Genomic DNA, 19,252 nt, shown 5'->3' with positions numbered 1-19,252 from the left:
TAAGGATTGCCTTTAAAAAAAAAAAGGTAGCTAGAAATAGTCAAGCAAAATTAGTGTTTAAATGTTTGTCATGGTTGGATTCAAATTTGGGCCATAAATGAGTCTGTAGTACCTATGTTGGTGGTATTTGGGACAGTTCTATTTTATTTTATAAAATAGTTAAGTATCAAAACAGCAACAATTCTGCTGAAACGTAGTCAGTAAATTATGGTTACTGAGTTTGATGTGAGCAGACGCTAATAAATGATCCCATGTTCCTTTACATTCCAACAGTCCAAAGCAGCTTACGTCCTCTTCTACCAGAGACAAGATACAATCAGTGGCACCGGCTATTTTGCACACGATCATAGTGCTAAGAAGGAAGCTTCTGCCTCTTTAGGCATCCCGCGGGAGAGCGATGAGGATTGTAACGAGAATGATGTAGAGAATGAAAACTGCATGCACACAAACTGACAACTATGATGTCATGTTGAAATTCTCCAATGCAGATTCCTGTCCCGGACACTGGAAAACCAGAAGCATACCACAAATTAAGAGCAAAAGATCACCTGGAAGGTGCTACATCAGCCTGAGCTAAAAGCCATTTTGGATTTTTCATGTTGAGATAGACTTAAGTGAATTACTTGAAGCTGAAGTGTATTAGAAACTCAATTAGAAGCTAATTGCGGTATATGATCCATGAAATCTATTTGTCTTACTGATGTATGCTGGTTCTTTACACTAAATATATGCAGGAATAATTAAGTGAGCCCCTTCTTCACTCCTGTCTATTGTTTTTGAAAATGTACTAGTTAATCTCCAAACAAAATACACATCAGTTATTTTTGTAAAGGTTCTGAGTAAATAGCAAAGTGTACAATTTACATGCCTTGCTTTAGCAGTAGGGAACGTGAGCACTTAAACTGAATGGACAGCTGGTTCACTAATTCAGTGTCATAGTTTGTCTAAACAATCATTCTAACGCCCATTGAAATGAAGGAGTAGTGACAAAACTGCCGATTGAACGTGCTGTGCAATGACTTTCAAGTTCCCATAGAGCATCATAGATTAGCCTGTGTTATGGGTTACTGTTCCAAATAGGCTAAGTGCAATGCACTCACATTGTGGAAGTGCATAAAGTTTGTGTGCGTGCTGTGGACATTTATAAAATCTACTTTAACCCTTTGAGGACTGCAGTGGCATTTCTGCACCGAAATAAGGAAATTACAATTATGCTAATTCGAAGAATCGACAGATTTAGAAATGCTCAGCAGTCCCACCATCTTTCTGCAATCCTACTTTCAAATAGTTGTGAGGTGCAGCATTAGAAGTGAACGGAGAATTGTTTCTGCGGGTATTCTGTGACAGAAAACATATTTTGTAAACTGCAAACGAGCTTGCAGTACTCAGGGTTAAAAATAGAATGTCATAACAGATTAAATTGACGTGCTGGATAATTTTTGTTTGTTCAACAAACTTGGTTTGCACTCTTTATTTTTGGTGTATGACACGGAGCCTAATGTAACTAACTATCTTCGTATGTTTAAGTTATTATATTACAACTTACAATCGAGCTATGGATTACATTATAAAATTTGATAGAATAAGTGAGCAAGTGGGTTGATTTTATTTTAATTCCTTTTTGGAATTCACCATAGCCTTACCGCATATTAAATTGTGTATAGTAAACATTTGCATGTTGCAGTAATGGATTGTACATATTACTAGGTACATCTTGTTGAATTTATTAGTGAGCTGTACTTGAGGGGCCAGGATGCCAGCAGCTTAGAGTGTGATTTTTCTTTCTGAATTGCTGCTTCCCATTTGATGTAGGTCAAAGGAATGCGTTTTTTAGTTTCTTACTGTCATTGGCAGATGTTACATAATGCTTACGGAATTGTTCTTCTTTACCTAAGTCGACCACTTTTGTGTCCCATTGCCAATGAAGGAAATTATGTTATTCACTTTTAAATGAAAACAAAGGAAAAACACAGATTTAAAAACTGATGTGAATGGTGTATTGTATAAATAAGTTCACTCTGTGAGTGCGCACTTGGTAAATTATTTTATTGAAATGTTATAGTTAAAGAAATAGAAACACTATAGTAGACCTGGATGAGTTAAGTCTGAGTCCAGAATGGCTTTGCTCAGTAACTTGACATTAGTGCTGATATTTCTCTCAATGTTTTACTCTCCATCTTTGCCTTTTTTGATTTTATTCCCCCTTTGTTTTGTAAAATGGAAGTCACGGACTTCCAGCATGTCTGTCTGAGGTAAATATTTTCATTGCACTTCATTTCATTTGATTTTACATTTGAAACTTGCATGCATGTTTGTTTATATAAATTTACAATAAAGTTGTAAGGCCTTAGCTATTTCACTCTGTCTTGATAACTGGGTAAAGCATACTGCAAGCTCAGTTGTCATTGGTACTTGGGGGGGGGAAATATAAACTGCACTGGTATGACTAGGTTAGTGTGGTAATACAAAATGTTTTTCAATGAAGGTTTACAAAGTTTCATACTTAGCATTAAACAATTTTCTCAATTCATGTGTCCTTAAATGGATAATTTATTGTTATAATATATTTGTGGGAACTTTAAAATAAAACTACGTAACACGTTTATGCAATGATTGTAATCCTCGCATATCAATAAAAATAGAAACAAAAGACATCAAGCCATGAAGGATGCTATGAACTGAAACTTTATGGGGTTTCACAAAGTATTAACTTATGAATGTGGATCTTGTTTAATACAGCTTATGTCAGTATGAATGTTGGGTATTTGATTTATGAAAGTTCAAATTTGCACAAATTGTGATTTGTGACTTGGAAGAAGGAAGGTTAGTCACTGTATAAATTGCATAATTCTGAGGCTTGAAGATAAACCTTTCATGAGATTCAAAATACCATCTTCCATCTCAAAAGGTTGGTGGAAGTCATCAGCAGCAAATCCTTTGAACTTGGTGACCACACAAAGTATTTCTTTCAGCTGTTAAAATGAGCAGAAATATAATCAGTCGCAAACTGTCACTTCACTAGCCATTTCAGAATAGGAAAGGTCCTATCATCATCCCCGAGATGTGCATGCTCCAGTTAAGAAACAAGTTGTGGCACATACTCGTACCTGGAAATGCCCAGTTGGCATCAAAAGGAAAAGTAAGATTCTAATGAGGCCCTTCAGAATCCCATTGTAAGCAGCTTGTCTTTGTAACTTCCCCCTAAACTTCTCTGCTTCTCTACCTCTTTCTGCTTGAAACCTATTTCTTTGAGCAGGCTTTTGGTCATCTGCCCTAACATCTCTTTGCGACTTGATGCCAGTTTTTGTTGATGCTGTTGTGAAATATTTTGGGATGCTTTACTATGTTATAAGTGCTATATAAATGCAGGTGGTTGATGGTTATCAGGTATTCTTTCCTCTCTCCCTCACCTAGGATATGAGTAATTGTAGACAATGGAGTATAGGTGTTCCTCTTAACCAGCTACTAAGTGATGAGTAAAATCTGCTTCTCCCCCACCCCTTCTCCTTCTGAAAAGGTACCTTGTCTCTCGCAATGATTTGAGGACCATGCTTCCAGTGGATACTGCTTTATTTTGCAATCCAAAGTATATGCTAAAGGTGATAGGAAACAGTAGGTGCATTAATTTCAAATAATGGGAGAGGTGCAAAAAGACAATATCAAACCCAGGATGAAATCATTCAACCCACTGTGTCTGTGCTCTCGCTTGGAAACAGTGGTTAGCATTGCTGCCTTACAGCGCCAGAGAATGAGGTTTGATTCTGGCCTTGGGTGATTGTCTTTGTGACGCTTGCACGTTCTCCCCGTGTCTGCGGGTGCTCTGGTTTCCTCCCACAACCAAACATGTGCAGGTTAGGTGAATCGGCCATTCTAAATCGCCCCATAGTGTACAAGATGTGCAGGTTAGGTGGATTGGCCATGATCAATGCACAGGGTTACGGGGATAGGGGACGATGAAGGTCGGTGCAGACTTGATGGACTGAATGGCCAATGCACAGTAGGTTTTCTATGGAAAGAGCAGTCCAAGCCATCCACTCACTGCTCTTTCCCCTGCAAGCTTATCTTTCTCGGGTACATATTCAATTTGCTTTTGAAAGTTACTGTTGGATCTCTTCCACTATCCTTTCAGGCAGTGTATTCCTGATCATTATTCCCCACATTAGAAAATTTCAATTTACCCTCTTGGCAATTAGCACAAATCTGTGTCCTGTGGTTATGGACTCTGGTTATCATGAGTCAGAAGGACATAAATTGTAATGGTTATTCTGGATTAGAAACTTTCCTGCCAATACATCCAATGCGGGAGTCATAACAGCATAAGAAATAGGAGCACGAATAGGCAATTTGGCCTCTTGAGCATGTCATTGCTATTGTTACGTAACCCTGGGCTAGTATGCAGCCCCACGTATGTTGGAGTCACAACACAAGTGAAATAACCAATAATTCTTATAAAAATATTTTTGGCCCTTGGCTGCCCATTAATTACAATCACCACGTTTGTAAATGTAAACATGATTACTGTTCATTTATAACAAGGACCATCATGAAACATACAGTAAATACAGCTTGTTAATGGAAGGTAATACCTACTATCCAATTTAACTGCCCCCCCCCTCTACCGCCCCCCCCCCCCCCTACCGCCCCCCCCCCCCCCCGCTACCGCCCCCCCCCCCCCGACACACAAGACAGACAGAGGGATGGAAAGGGGTAGAAAATAATAAGGATAAAGGTCAATAGATAAGAGTCTTTGCTTCTTCAGATGATGCTCCTTTAGCACACTTTTATCACTATCGTGTGTACAGCCGGCAATGGTCTTTGTAGATTCATTCATTCAGGGTCCCTGTAGTTTAGAAAATGTAGTACTTAATGGCCTTCTTATGCTGTTATGACTCCCACATTGGATGTATTGGCAGGAAAGTTTCTAATCCAGAATAACCGTTACAATTTATGTCCTTCTGACTCATGATAACCAGAGTCCATAACCAGAGAAAATGCAAGCTTTCTGGAGAGACACCTTACTGGGCCTCGAGGTCCACATTCAGGCATCTTTCTGGAGAGACACTTAATTTCACATAAACTAGCTTTCAGCTAACGGTTTGACTTCAGGCCTCTGCAGTCTCAAGAGGACAGCACCCAGACTTGCTAGGGAGAAGATCAGCCCTCTCAGTGACTTTCTGGAGAGAATTAGCTGGATCCTTTTGGAAAGAGTTAGTTAGATCTCTTCATCGGGCTGCCAGAATCAATACTGATACCAAACTCTCAAGCCTTAGAACTCTGAAAAACATACCAGTGGGATCAGATCCAATCACCACCTGTTACTGGGCAGAGCACAGCCTCTGGGCAAATTCATTGGCCATTAGCCAATCAGTCAAACCAAGTCCTCACTGACGCCAGTCAGTCTTCAATCACCTATTTAAACCAGCACAGCCTTCAGATTCTTCTGTTTCAATTAAAAGTACAGGCTTCTTACAGGCTGTTTGTCTTAAAGTGTCATGTCCATTAATCATCCATAGATCAAAAGTGCAACAGCAAAATAAAATAAATAAGAAATAAGGGAATAAACAGGACGGACCCTTACACTGATCTGATTGGAGTGTTAACTCTGTTCAATCTGCCCCATAACCCTGGCCACCCAAGCAAAAAACTGTCCCAACTCCGTTTAACCCAACCGACTCAACCTCTGCTTAAGACCCTTATCCCAGGAATCAGATTAATGAGCCTTCTCTGAACTGCTTCCAATGCAATTACGTCCCTCCTTATGTGAGTTACATACATGCAGCAATGATCGCAGTAAGCAACTAAGTGAATACCCTAGTATTGAACAGTAACAACATAAGCTTCAAACCTGAATAATTATTCAATATAAAAGTAAAATACTGTGGATGTTGGAAATCTGAAATAAAAACAAATGTTGGCTAAACTCAGTAGGTCTGACTGTGTGTATGGAGGGAGAAACATAATGTTTTGAGTCTATGACCTTTCTACAGAATATTTGTTAATTATTCAATGTTTCTGTTTGGATTTGCAATGATCCCCAATTATCTAATCCTACAAGAGAAAGAGGCCATTCAGTCCAACATAACTGCCAGTTCTCTGAAAGTGCGATCCAATTTAGTTCTACTCTCCTGAATGCTGAACAATCATCTCCTGTAAAATATATTTTTCAGTATATTCTGTCTGTCCCTCACCTGATAAGCTACTGACTGATGGATGGCAGGACAGACCTTTTTTAAAAGACAGAAAATAGCTGAATATTAATAAAAATCTTCTTGACGGCATGGTTGCACAGTGGTTAGCACTGTTGCTTAACAGCACCAGGGACCTGGGTTCGATTCCTGGCTTGGGTCACTGCGGAGTCTGCACGTTCTCCCCGTGCCTGCGTGGGTTTCCTCCGGGTGCTCTGGTTTCCTCCCACAAGTCCCGAAAGACGTGCTTGCGAGGTGAATTGGACATTCTGAATTCTCCCTCAGTGTACCCGATCAGGTGCTGTAGTGTAGTGACTAAGGGATTTTCACAGTAACGTCATTGCAGTGTTAATTGAAGCCTACTTGTGACACTAATAAAGATTATTATTCCAATATCCTCTGGTAATACAGTTGGATTTTAACCATTCTCCAAAGTGCATTGAGCTATGGAGATAAGTTTCCTTGGCGAGCTGATTTTGCTCAGTGATTTTCTAAATGCTCATTCAGGGAAATAAATGAAGCAAACAATCACAGATGTTGGACATCTGAAATCAACAATGTTGGAAATGCTCAGCAGGTCTGGCAGCTATTGAGGGGGAAAACAGTTCATATTTCAGATTTGAGGGGTGTTAGAGAGGAACAGCTTTCAGATAAATACCAAGGGAAAAGGAAGGCATGGAATAAACAAAAGGAAAGGCCAGTATTAGGGCGGAGGACCAAAAACATGATGGTGCAAGGCAAAATGGGGTGATCAGACAAATTTGGAAACAGAATTTAGGTCCAGAGGAGGTGTAACTGGCTACAGCAGAGAGAGAAGCATAGAAAACCTGGCAACGTGGATGGAGACGGCTGGGCTCAGAAAAAAGGGCAGGTAGACCCTTGGGTGTGGAACACTCTAGGGGTTCCCACCCCAAATACCAGCCCAAATCTTCAGTCCAAGGAGCTCTGGTGGCGCCATCCTCCATTGCCTGCTGACCAACAGAATGTGGTTAAGATCTAAAACTATGAACCTGTTAAAACTGGAAGATTGTAAAGTGCCAAACAGAAAGATGTTTTGAGTTTATGTTGAGTTTCATTGGAACGTACAGGCGAAGAACAGCATGGAATAGGAAGGGTTGGAAAATTAAAGTGACAAGCAAACAGAAGCTCAGGATCATGTTAGCAGATTGAGCAGAGATTAAAGCAAACCGATCACATGACCAGCATCTGGTATCTCCAATGTAGAGGAACCTAATTTTTCAGTTGCTAGAATCAGACTTTTAGCTTTGCAAAGCCTTAGTGTGCCTGTACATCTATCACATCATTAAAATTAAGCATTGTGGTTAGAAGTACTGGCCTCTTTATTAATAGCTCTGTAAAATCTTGACCGTGTCAGTTGGCCAATTTTTGGAAAAGCTTTTTAATGTGAAGAAACAAATAATTACCTCTGTGTAGAGGAACATGATTAGTTTGCCCAAAACCGTACTATGCCAGCCGTCGTTCTAATTAGCACAATATAAAATTACCAATCCTTTGGCCTTGGTTCGCAATTGTTTCTGAGACATTTTAAAATGTGTCCTGCTTTTGAGGTATTCTGCATATTTACTGATGCACAGTCCAGAAAATGTGAATGATTTAATTTCAATGTATACGTGATATTTACCAACAAATTTGGGATGTCTTCAGATTCATGTAGTTTAAGGTTTACGAGTATACATAATAAAGCAATGTACTTGTAATCAGTTATAGCTGCTTAGTGTATCTGAGTTTACAATAAAGATGTGTTTGGATATACAAGGGATTATTGTTATGAGACCATAAGACCGAGAAGCAGAAGTTGCCCATTCAGCTCATTGAGTCTGCTCCGCCACTCAATGAGATCATGATTTATCTGATATAATCCTCAATTCCACTTTTTCTGCCTTATCAGCATAACCCTTGACACTCCTTCATTGATTAAAAATCTGTCTATCTCAGCCTTGAACATACCTGATGACTCCGCCTCCACAACCCTCTGCGGTAAAGAATTCCACAGATTCACCACCCTCAGAAGAAATTCTTCCTCATCTCTCAAATAGGCTACCTACTACTCTTGAGATTATGCCCTCTAGTCCTCTACTCTCCCACAAGGGGAAAAAATCTCTCCGTATCTATCCTGTCAGGCCCTCTGAGAATCCTACATGTTTCCATAAAGTCACCTTCCATTCTTCTAAATTCAAATGAATACAGGCCTGATCTACTCAACCTTTCCTCAGAAGAAAATCCCTCCATACCTGGGATCAACCTAATGAATCATCTCTGGATATACCCAATATACTGGAATTCCCAGCTTAAACCTCTTGTCTTCTTACCTCCCTCTTTTTAAAATGCTCTTTAAACCTGCTATCATGCCCAAGTTTTTCATCACCTTTCTTAATTTGGCTGCCTTTGACTTGGAGTCTTCAACTTGTGGCTCCGGGAAGGTACCTTGTGATTTTTTCCCTGAGAAATTCATCTTGTCTTTTGGAGCTGAAATCGCGCTCCAGTTTTGTATGTAGCTGGTCATCTAATTTGTCTCTCAATTGTGATGCCTTGTGCACTGATGATAGACATTCCCTGCCCTGGAACCATTTAATCTCTGAGGAGAGGCAAAGAAAATCTAGATTAAAAATCGAATTATGGAATGGGGGTTGGGATGCAGATGGGGAAAATACAGCTATAAATTATTCTCTGACAGTCCCCACAAGCCTCCACCCCCTTCCCCGAGTAGGCAGACCCAGCTCTGAAAATAGTCTAGTGCAAAGATCGCCATATCGATCCAGACAGTCTACCATGAGTGATTATTCTCAAAATAGATCTAATCCATTGACAGTACTCTACCTGAGTGCTTTTAGCCCATTCTCAATCCACTGTCTTTACTCGGAGAGTAGTAAGGGCATGGAATGCCCTGCCTGCAACAGTAGTGGACTCGCCAAGACTAAGGGCATTCAAATGATCATTGGATAGACATATGGACGATAAGGGAATAGTGTAGATGGGCTTTAGAGTGATTTCACAGGTCGGCGCAACATCAAGGGCCTGTACTGCGCTGTTATTTTCTATGTCTGTAGCATATTACTATTAATTCCACGCAATTCTATTGTTGTATCTGTCCAATTCAGATACTTCAACCAGCTCCTTAATCAAAGTTTATCCAGGTGTCGTATTTAGGAGGAGAACAAAATACGGACACAGATATAATGCAACACACTTTATTAAATATAATTAACCTGTAAATCACCCACTATATATACAAGAAAAACCCAGGAATCGACTGTACTACCTGCAAAGATGGTTTGGTATGCTGTAGATCCGATCCTTGAGTCCCTCTGGTTCCACTTTGCGGAGGTGATTCTCGCTGGCTGTTGCTTGCTTGCTTCCTTCCTTCCTGGTCTGCTCTCGGTCGGCTCTCCTCCCCCCCCCCCCCCGCCTGCCCCCAGTCTTCGCTTCCTAGATGTACGGATGCCTATTTTTATCCCCCTGTCGCCACCCACCGCCTTTTCCACCTGGCCTTGAGCCAATGGAGTCTCTGGAGGCAGGGTCTCAGCGCCCAATGGTCTCGTTGATGACCTGTTGACAGGGCACCTGAACTTGCCCTAGGAGGAGCGATGATTGCTTGATGGGTTATCAGGGGCTATAATCCAGTCATGCTCTGGCAGCCTGTCTGAGTTCTTTATATTCGGATTCTGCAGGCTTCTTGCTGGAGTGGACGGTGGTTTTAATTTAAAGTGCCCAATTCTTTAATTTAGGATATCCAATTTAATTGGCCTGAAAACTAGGCCCTGATTATATTACCACACTATCATGTAAAGGAGCTTTTAGTGAGGGGTACATGTGAATAGAGAGAAGCCGTTCTACTGTATGTTGAGAAATTATGCTGTTATGGGTCAGGGTTTAGAGAACCCCAAAGTGTATCATGGAGGTCACCTGACCCACAACTTTTAATACATTGTGGTATGGGGAGCACACGGCCCACTCTACAAGTGTGGTACTTCAGAAAGGGAAAAGTTCTTTTTTAAAGCAAAACAATGTTTATTCTATGAACTCAAGTTAACCTTTTTAAAACAAACAGTGAATATCTTAGCAACCATTAATTCAAAGATAACCACCAAAGAATACAACACTAAGTAATCCTTTAAGCTGTTCTTTTAACATCCAAAAGACTTAACAACCTTTAAACAGAAGCACATCAGGGTTTACATTCAATACTGAAAACATATACATTTCTGAATTCACCAAATGATCAAGAGATAGTCCTTTATGGCAGAGAGATCAACAGTACAGCTGTTTTCCCTGACTTCAGCTGCAACAGACTGCAAAACAAAACCAAAAAGACAGAGACACACCCAAGCTTTTCTCAAAGTGAAACTGAAAAGCAGAACCAGAGCTCAGCTCCTCCCACACTCTGACATCACTGCAGTAACATGAGCAGCTAACCATTTCTTAAAGCAACATTCTCATGACAATGCACAATGTTTGGACATGTATTGTATGCCACAACCCTAATCCATTTTGGAATTTTTCTGTTATTGAAGGAAGATGGAAAAATAAATTCAAGGTGCCTCTTCAACCCATTTGTGTGGCATTCCAATGAACGGCACCCAAGTGAAACCAAACCAACCAGGTACTGACATGTGCCTTTGTAGCTACCAATAAAGAACTTTGAGACCCCTTCTTGAGTTATACATATCCATTGAACCACATTTGGGTGCAGCTATCACCATATTCTACTACAGCAGGTTAAAGTCCAACAGGTTTGTTTCGAATCACTAGCTTTCGGAGCATAGCTCCTTCATCAAGGAACCTGGTGTTGTAAGACTTCTTACTGTGCCCTACCGCAGTCCAACACCAGCATCTCTATGTCATATTTTACTAGTTAGCCAAGATAGTAGTGAAGGGCATCCAATCAGCAGCTGAGTTTGCCAACCTTTCGGTATCATGTGGAAAAAAAGGAATGAAGGAAGTAGTTAGTTGTTTGCAGTTCTCCTGTACCTTTTGCATCCTCAGGAAGTCCTTAAGTGCTCTATGATGTGGTGAATGTATAGTGCTAATAATTCACCAGTGTATTTGTATCATGTTCTGCTGTTGTGTTATGTTGTTAACCCTGTGGGCTCCACCTATGGGCCATTGAGTGGCTTCACCCACAGGGGGATATGTTGGGGCCGGTACGGGCTCTGCCCATGGCTCCTCCCCTTAAGAGGAAGTATAAAGCAGCTGACCTGCAGGCAGTTCCCAGTATTGTGCCAGTCACAGGCAGGCACTGTTCTAAGCTGATTAAAACCACGGTTTACTTCTCGTGTCTTTGAGTGAATTGATGGTCGCATCATATGATGAATGAATTGCTGTAACAGTTGTAATGTAGGCAAATATGGCAGCTAATATGCACACAGCAATGGAATGAACGAATAAATTATCTGTTTTGGTAGTTGAGTAATAAATGTTGGTCTGGACAGAGGGACAACACCTTTTCATCAGCTTCCAGTAAATCTATTCGACTTCGAGATTCACCTGTCACAATCCTTCCCACAAATGTCAGGAAAAGACACTGAAACTGTTCAGTGCTCTGCTGTATATTCACATCACCGATAAAGACATCAACACTGGGAGATAACAGCACAATCTTCACTTTAAGAAGACAGATTATTGGTTTGAACCCATGTGAATTCTAGTTTCTTTCTTGACTGCCTTCCTCCAGGTTCAAATGTCAAATCCACCGCCAGTTCCCTTGTGCCCATTCGCAGCATTCTGTGAGCTGACATTGTAAATTGCTTCCTCTTCTCCAGCATTGTTCCTCTCAGGAGGCGCCCTCCGGCCCGGGAGGGAGCGCTGGAGATCTCAAGTCCACGAGGTGGCGCTGGAGGCGACCTCCAGTCCGGGAGGGGGCGCTGGACCCGACCTCCGGCCCGGTAGAGGACGCTGGAAGTGACCTCCTCCCCGGGAGGGTGCGCTGGTGGTGACCTCCTACCCGAGAGGGGGCGCTATAGGCGGCCTACTGCTCTGGAGGGGGCAGCACGGGTGGCACCAGGACCAAACAGCGAACGTAATTTCCGGCCGTTTTGTGTTTACGGAAGTACGGGTGACGTGTCGGCCGCAGAGAATTGTGGGTGCGGCCTGGGCTCTGGTGGCGGGGCGGCAGGCTCCTGTACGCGGGGGGGGGGGCGATTCAATCGACAGGGCCGAAATGAGGAAAATGTCCACCTCGTCCCCCGAAGCCGTGAAGAAGCTGCTGGAAAACATGCAGAGCGATCTGAGGAGCTTGTCTCTGGAATGCAGGAAGAAATTCCCCCCCGTCAAGGAGGTGAGAACAGAGAGTGAGGGGGAGAGAGGGGGGAATACAGACCCCCACGGCAGCTAGAGAGAGACCCCACCGCAACTAGAGAGAGACCCACCCCCGCAGCTAAAGAGAGAGAGAGAGAGAGAGACCCCCCACCGCAACTAGAAAGAGAGAGAGACCCCTATCGCAGCTAGAAAGAGAGAGACCCCACCACAGCTAGAGAGAGACCCCCACTGCAGCTAGAGAGAGACCCCCACTGCAGCTAGAAAGAGAGAGACCCCTATCGCAGCTAGAGAGAGACCCCTATCGCAGCTAGAAAGAGAGAGACCCCTATCGCAGCTAGAGAGAGACCCCCACTGCAGCTAGAAAGAGAGAGACCCCTATCGCAGCTAGAGAGAGACCCCCACTGCAGCTAGAAAGAGAGAGACCCCTATCGCAGCTAGAAAGAGAGTAACCCACCACAGCTAGAGAGAGAGAGACCCCCACTACAGCTAGAAAGAGAGAGACCCCTATCGCAGCTAGAGAGAGACCCCTATCGCAGCTAGAGAGAGACCCCCACTGCAGCTAGAGAGAGACCCACCCCCGCAGCTAAAGAGAGAGAGAGAGAGACCCCCCACCACAGCTAGAGACACAGAGAGAGACCCCCACCGCAACTAGAGAGAGAGAGACCCCTACCGTAGGGAGAGGGAGCAAGACATCCGCCGCTGGGAGACGCAGCGAGACTCCCCCGCCGCAGGGAGAGGGAGCGAGACCCCTGCCGCAGGGAGAGGGAACGAGACCCCTGCCGCAGGGAGAGGGAGCGAGACCCCTGCCGCAGGGAGAGGGAGCGAGACCCCTGCCGCAGGGAGAGGGAGCGAGACCCCTGCCGCAGGGAGAGGGAGCGAGACCCCTGCCGCAGGGAGAGGGGGCGAGACCCCTGCCGCCGGGAGAGGGAGCGAGACCCCTGCCGCCGGGAGAGGGAGCGAGACCCCTGCCGCAGGGAGAGGGAGCGAGACCCCTGCCGCAGGGAGAGGGAGCGAGACCCCTGCCACAGGGAGAGGGAGCGAGACCCCTGCCGCAGGGAGAGGGAGCGAGACCCCTGCCGCAGGGAGAGGGAGCGAGACCCCTGCCGCCGGGAGAAGGAGCGAGACACCTGCCGCAGGGAGAGGGAGCGAGACCCCTGCCGCAGGGAGAGGGAGCGAGACCCCTGCCGCAGGGAGAGGGAGCGAGACCCCTGCCGCAGGGAGAGGGAGCGAGGCCCCTGCCGCAGTGAGAGGGAGCGAGGCCCCTGCCGCAGTGAGAGGGAGCGAGGCCCCTGCCGCAGTGAGAGGGAGCGAGGCCCCTGCCGCAGGGAGAGGGAGCGAGGCCCCTGCCGCAGGGAGAGGGAGCGAGGCCCCTGCCGCAGGGAGAGGGAGCGAGGCCCCTGCCCCAGGGAGCAGGAGCGAGACCCCTGCCCCAGGGAGAGGGAGCGAGACACCTGCCGCAGGGAGAGGGAGCGAGACCCCTGCCGCAGGGAGAGGGAGCGAGACCCCTGCCGCAGGGAGAGGGAGCGAGACCCCTGCCGCAGGGAGAGGGAGCGAGTCCCCTGCCGCAGGGAGAGGGAGCGAGAACCCCTGCCGCAGGGAGAGGGAGCGAGACCCCCCGCCGCAGGGAGAGGGAGCGAGACCCCCCGCCGCAGGGAGGGGGAGCGAGACCCCCGCCACAGGGAGGGGGAGCGAGACCCCCGCCGCAGGGAGGGGGAGCGAGACCCCCCGCCGCAGGGAGGGGGAGCGAGACCCCCGCCGCAGGGAGGGGGAGCGAGACCCCCGCCGCAGGGAGGGGGAGCGAGACCCCCGGCGCAGGGAGGGGGAGCGAGACCCCCGGCGCAGGGAGGGGGAGCGAGACCCCCCCGCCGCAGGGAGGGGGAGCGAGACCCCCGCCGCAGGGAGGGGGAGCGAGACCCTCGCCGCAGGGAGGGGGAGCGAGACCCTCGCCGCAGGGAGGGGGAGCGAGACCCTCGCCGCAGGGAGGGGGAGCGAGACCCCCGGCGCAGGGAGGGGGAGCGAGACCCCCGGCGCAGGGAGGGGGAGCGAGATCCCCCCGGCGCTGGGAGGGGGAGCGAGACCCCCGCCGCAGGGAGGGGGGAGCGAGACCCCCGCCGCAGGGAGGGGGGAGCGAGACCCCCCGCCGCAGGGAGGGGGGAGCGAGACCCCCCGCCGCAGGGAGGGGGAGCGAGACCCCTGCTACAGGGAGGGGGAGCGAGACCCCGGCCGCAGGGAGGGGAAGCGAGACCCACCCGCCGCAGGGAGGGGAAGCAAGACCCCCGGCACAAGGAGCGGGAGCGATATCCCCGCCGCTCAGCAAAGGGGCGAGACAGAGAGAGAACAGCACCACCGAGTAGCGAGTGGGAGGCCCCTGGATCATCCGGAGAGAGCAGGGCATCCCCACCCCAAGTAAAGAGCGAGAGATCCCTGCACCAACTGGAGAGAAAGACACCCCTGTCAGTTACTCTGGGGACTTGGTCTAATCCAGCACAATTGCCAGGGACTGACAGTGGAAGGGTAACTCTAAGAGTGATGTTGACCCCTTCACTGTGTAGCATGGGGAAGAGGGAATCACAAAACCCTTCTGGTACCTGCAAGTGTGTTTAGACTGACATAAGACACACAAGCATCTGTGCAGACTGGAGGGAGTAAATGCAAAGTGTCATCTGGCCTCTTCCTGTCTTAATTTTAGGAAACAGGATAAAAGATAATGTCGAGCAAGTTGCATTCTGGCCACAGTTCTTATTTGGTGCTTTCTGTGTTTGTGGTAAAGTGCCCAATGCTGTCTGCATTGATCCTATATAGAAGGGATCAGCTACATTACAAGAGGTTATTTTCTGGATAATTTGCTTTAGTGGCATTCCTGTCTTTTCTGTCGGGAGTATAGGCAGCTTTTGATTTGTGAAGTGATGTACCCGTATGCATCTCACTGACTGTAAAAGTATGTTGCATGACTCAGCTGGGATGGCATGGTGGCAAAGTGCCAGGGCCCCGGGTTCAATTCCGGTCTGTGTGGAGTTTACACTTTCTCCCTGTGCCTGCGTGGGTTTCCTCTGGGTGCTCCGGTTTCCTCCCACAGTCCAAAGATGTGCAGGTTAGGTGGATTGGCTGTGTTAAATTGCCCCTTAGTATCCAAAAGATTTGGTGGGATTACTGGGATGGGGTGGGTGCTTGGGACTGGGTGGGTGCTCTTTCAGATGGTTGGTGCAGACCACCAGTGGTGGTGCACTGTAGAGCTTCTATGATTCTGAGTTATGAGCAGTTTACAGATAGAAATATAATTCTGATCACCCAAAAAGTGAACTGACTCGCACACACTTTCAAGCTGATTGCAACACCTATCATTGTGATGACACTGAACAGTAGAGTCAGCCCAAGTTGGCTGATTAGATGTGTTTTTTTTGTCCAAACCAGCTGAAAGTTGGCTTGCTTTCATTGAGCTCAATCTCTGCATACTGCCGTAACAATGTACTATTAAAGCTCCTGGATAGAATATTAAATTAATCTTTTTCATTATTGACAAAACATGGAAGATCTAACAAGCTCCGCAAAAAACTTCAGAACTTACATGGGAAACTTGTATAGTATCAGTCAGTAATGAATCAGTTTGGGCTTTGTTACTGTTGGAATGGTGTTATTGACAATATTGTTTTATTTGATAATGTTGCTGTCAAGCAGTGCAGGGCACGTTGCTATATAAGTGCATGATGGTGTTATTGATAAGGAAATAGAGTTTCATTAAAGCTAGTTTGCAGCTTGCACCTTAGTTAACGTTGCAGTCATGTTGTTAAAGAAAAAGACTTGCATTTATACTGCACCTTCCATGACCTTCGGACCTCCAGACGACCTTTACAGCCAATGATATGCTTACGAAGTGTCGCCAATGTTTTAATGTACGAAACGCGGCAGCTAATTTTTACGCAGCAAACTCTTGGCACGAAGGGGATCAAAGTATATGGGGGAAGGCGGAATCAGACTATTAAGTTGGATGATCAGCCATGATAAATAGTGGAGCAGGCTCGAAGGGCTGAATGGCTGTTTCCAGCTCCTATTTTTCATGTTTCTATGTAACAATAGAACACTGAGTAGATAATCCATTTTTATGATGTCATTTGATGAACACATATTGTTCCATAAACCAAAGATAACTCTGCCTTCGAAACCTGCCATGGCCTCTTTTACATACAGCTGAGGGGCTAGATTTTACCGGCCATCCATGGGCTGGAAAACAGCTGGGTGGACCTATAAATTGAAGTGCTGTGGCATAAGAGGCGTGCCTGCCTCAACAAGAATTTATGGGCACTGGGGGAAGGCGTTGGGTGAGTCCCTTGAGACCCTTAAGTGGGCAGTTGATGCCCCAGTTAAGAGCCTCATTCTACCGCCACTGATTTTAACAGGTGGCGGGAGAGGCCTGAGCCCGGCGTGTAGCCAGCAGGTTTAACTTTGCGACTGATGTAAAGAAAAGAAGGGAGCACCACTGTGGCAATCTGAGGCCTCCCCCACAGATTTTCCACCCCACGTACCCCCCAATTCCCCAACCCTGTCCAACATGACCCCCTTGCCAGGGCTTTCCAATCCGACCTTGGTGTGCTTCCATGATTTCTGTCCCTCCGGGGCCTCCTGCAATATCAGCAGTGGTCACTGATCCTGGAGTGGATGTATGGATGCCCTGTCTTATATTCATTAAATGGCCTTCGCCCGAGAAATTGCAGTGGGAGGGGGGCCAAGCATAGGGAGGTTTGCCTCAGACATTTGCACTGGGGTGGGGGGAAATCTGCTTTCGGAATATAATCCAGCCCAAGAACGTTGACAGGACCTTGGCTTAACATCTCATCGGATATCGGGCACCTCAAACAGTTGCATTACTTATTGACTCAGTACTGAACTGGATTTTTGTGTTCAAGATTTTTGAATCTCCAACCGTCTGACTCAGACGAGGACGCTACCAACTGAACTATGGCTGATGTTCTGGATAGTATTTTGACATTAAAATGAAATGCTCAAAAGTAAGAGATCAAAATGATAACTATTGGGCAGCACAGTGCGCAGTGGTTAGCACTGCTCCCTTACAGTGCCGAGGACCCAGGTTCAATCCCGGCCATGGGTCACTGACTGTGTGGAGTTTGGATGTTCTCCCTGTGTATGCATGGATCTCGCCCCCACAACCCAAAAATGTGCAGGGTAGATGGATTGGCCACACTAAATTGCTCCTTAATTGGAATTTTTTTTAAAAAAATGACTATTTTACGCATCACAAATGTGAGTTCTACATCTCCTGCATTCACACTGATTAATTTTACAAAATAAAGTGCTTCAGTGGCTGTATTTTTCTTCAGGACATCCGAAGGTAGTGACTATATAAATGCAAATTTCTTTTTAATGCTAGTGACATAGTGTCTTCCTCTCTGTCGAGATCTGGTTTGTGCTTGGTTTTGCTTCTTGTTTATACTGTGGTGTCCCAACAACAATGCTAACAGTCTTAATTTGCTTTTATCCAATGCTAACAGCCTTTAACAGAATAAAACATCCCAAGCCACATCACTTGAGCGTTATAAAATTTGAGATCGAACTACATGAAAAGATGTTAGATGACTAAAAGCTTTAGTATTTTAAGGAGAACCTTAAATAAAGAAATAGGTGAGGAGGTTTAGGGAGGAATTTCAGAGCTTAGCTGAAGGCCAAGTGGCCAGAATTGGAAAAGCATAAGTATCTCCCAGGGTTGTGGGGCTGGAGCAGATTACAGAGCTGAGTAGGGCGAGGCCATGGAGGGATTTTAAAAAAAGGATGAGAATTTTTAAATTAACGTGTTGCTTACCGGATGCCAGTGTAGGTTAGCGAACACGGGTGAACATGACTTAATAATAATCGCTTATTGTCACAAGTAGGCTTCAATGAAGTTACTGTGAAAAGCCCCTAGTCGCCACATTCCGGCGCCTGTTCGGGGAGGCTGGTACGGGAGTTGAACCCGCGCTGCTGGCATTGTTCTGCATTACAAGCCAGCTATTTAGCCCAGTGTGCTAAACCAGCCCCTTGGTGCGAGTTAGGACGTGGGCAGCAAAACTTTGGGTCATCTTCAGTTTATTCTACACCGGAGATAAGGGGAGGTGGTGGTGTAGTGGTATTGTCACTGGATTCATAACCCAGAGACCCAAGTTAATGCTCTGGGGGCCTGCGTTCGAATCCCAGCTGATGGTGGAATTTGAACCCAATAATATCTGGAATTAAAAAAGTCTGTTGATCTTGAGTTGTTAGAAAAACCCATCTGGTTCACTAATGTCTGGTTCACTAAAGGGAATCTGATGTCCTTACCTGGTTTTGCCTGTATGTGACTCCAGATCTACAGCAAAAGTCCTCTGAAATGGCCTAGTTGAATCAAACCGTTAAAAACAAGTTGATAAGGAATGAAACTGTATGGACCTCGACACCAGAGATGACCCTATCGACCCTGCAAAGTCCTCCTGGCGGCTTGTGCCAGAATTGGGAGAGCTGCCTCACAGACTCGTCAAGCAACAGCCTGACACAGTCATGCTTACAGAATTATCCCTAACAGGTATTATCCCTAACAGGTAATGTCCCAGACACCACCACTGTGATGGCACAGTGATATACAGTTGGGAGGAAGTTGTCCTGGGACACTGGACCCCATGATGTCTCATGGCACCAGGTCAAACATGGGCAAGAAAACCATCTGCTGATTACCACATACTGTCTCTCCCACCCTGACCTCAGCCAATGATTCAATACTCATGTTATACACCAGTTGGTGAAGCACTGTGGTTGGCAAGGGTTCAGAG

General features: G+C 46.0%; 2 protein-coding genes across 10 annotated transcripts in view; both read left to right on the top strand.

Annotated features, from left to right (window-relative positions):
* Window positions 1-2,654, top strand: part of LOC140396417 (ubiquitin carboxyl-terminal hydrolase 15-like) — a 231,410-nt gene extending 228,756 nt beyond the window's left edge. For all 8 annotated transcript variants that reach the window (XM_072485038.1, XM_072485025.1, XM_072485026.1 and 5 more), the window contains one exon: window positions 274-2,654. In XM_072485038.1, coding sequence (XP_072341139.1) covers window positions 274-453 — 180 coding nt within the window. In that variant the 3' untranslated portion in view covers window positions 454-2,654. The remainder of the gene's footprint in view (window positions 1-273) is intronic.
* Window positions 2,655-12,276: 9,622 nt separating this feature from the next.
* mon2 (MON2 homolog, regulator of endosome-to-Golgi trafficking) overlaps window positions 12,277-19,252 on the top strand; it is a 197,555-nt gene continuing 190,579 nt past the window's right edge. For both annotated transcript variants that reach the window (XM_072485024.1, XM_072485023.1), the window contains exon 1: window positions 12,277-12,480. In XM_072485024.1, the coding sequence (XP_072341125.1) occupies window positions 12,364-12,480 (117 nt within the window). In that variant the 5' untranslated portion in view covers window positions 12,277-12,363. The remainder of the gene's footprint in view (window positions 12,481-19,252) is intronic.

Source organism: Scyliorhinus torazame, chromosome 19 (assembly GCF_047496885.1).
Source record: "Scyliorhinus torazame isolate Kashiwa2021f chromosome 19, sScyTor2.1, whole genome shotgun sequence".
Lineage (NCBI taxonomy): Eukaryota > Metazoa > Chordata > Chondrichthyes > Carcharhiniformes > Scyliorhinidae > Scyliorhinus > Scyliorhinus torazame.
This window is presented reverse-complemented; position numbering and strand designations above follow the sequence as displayed.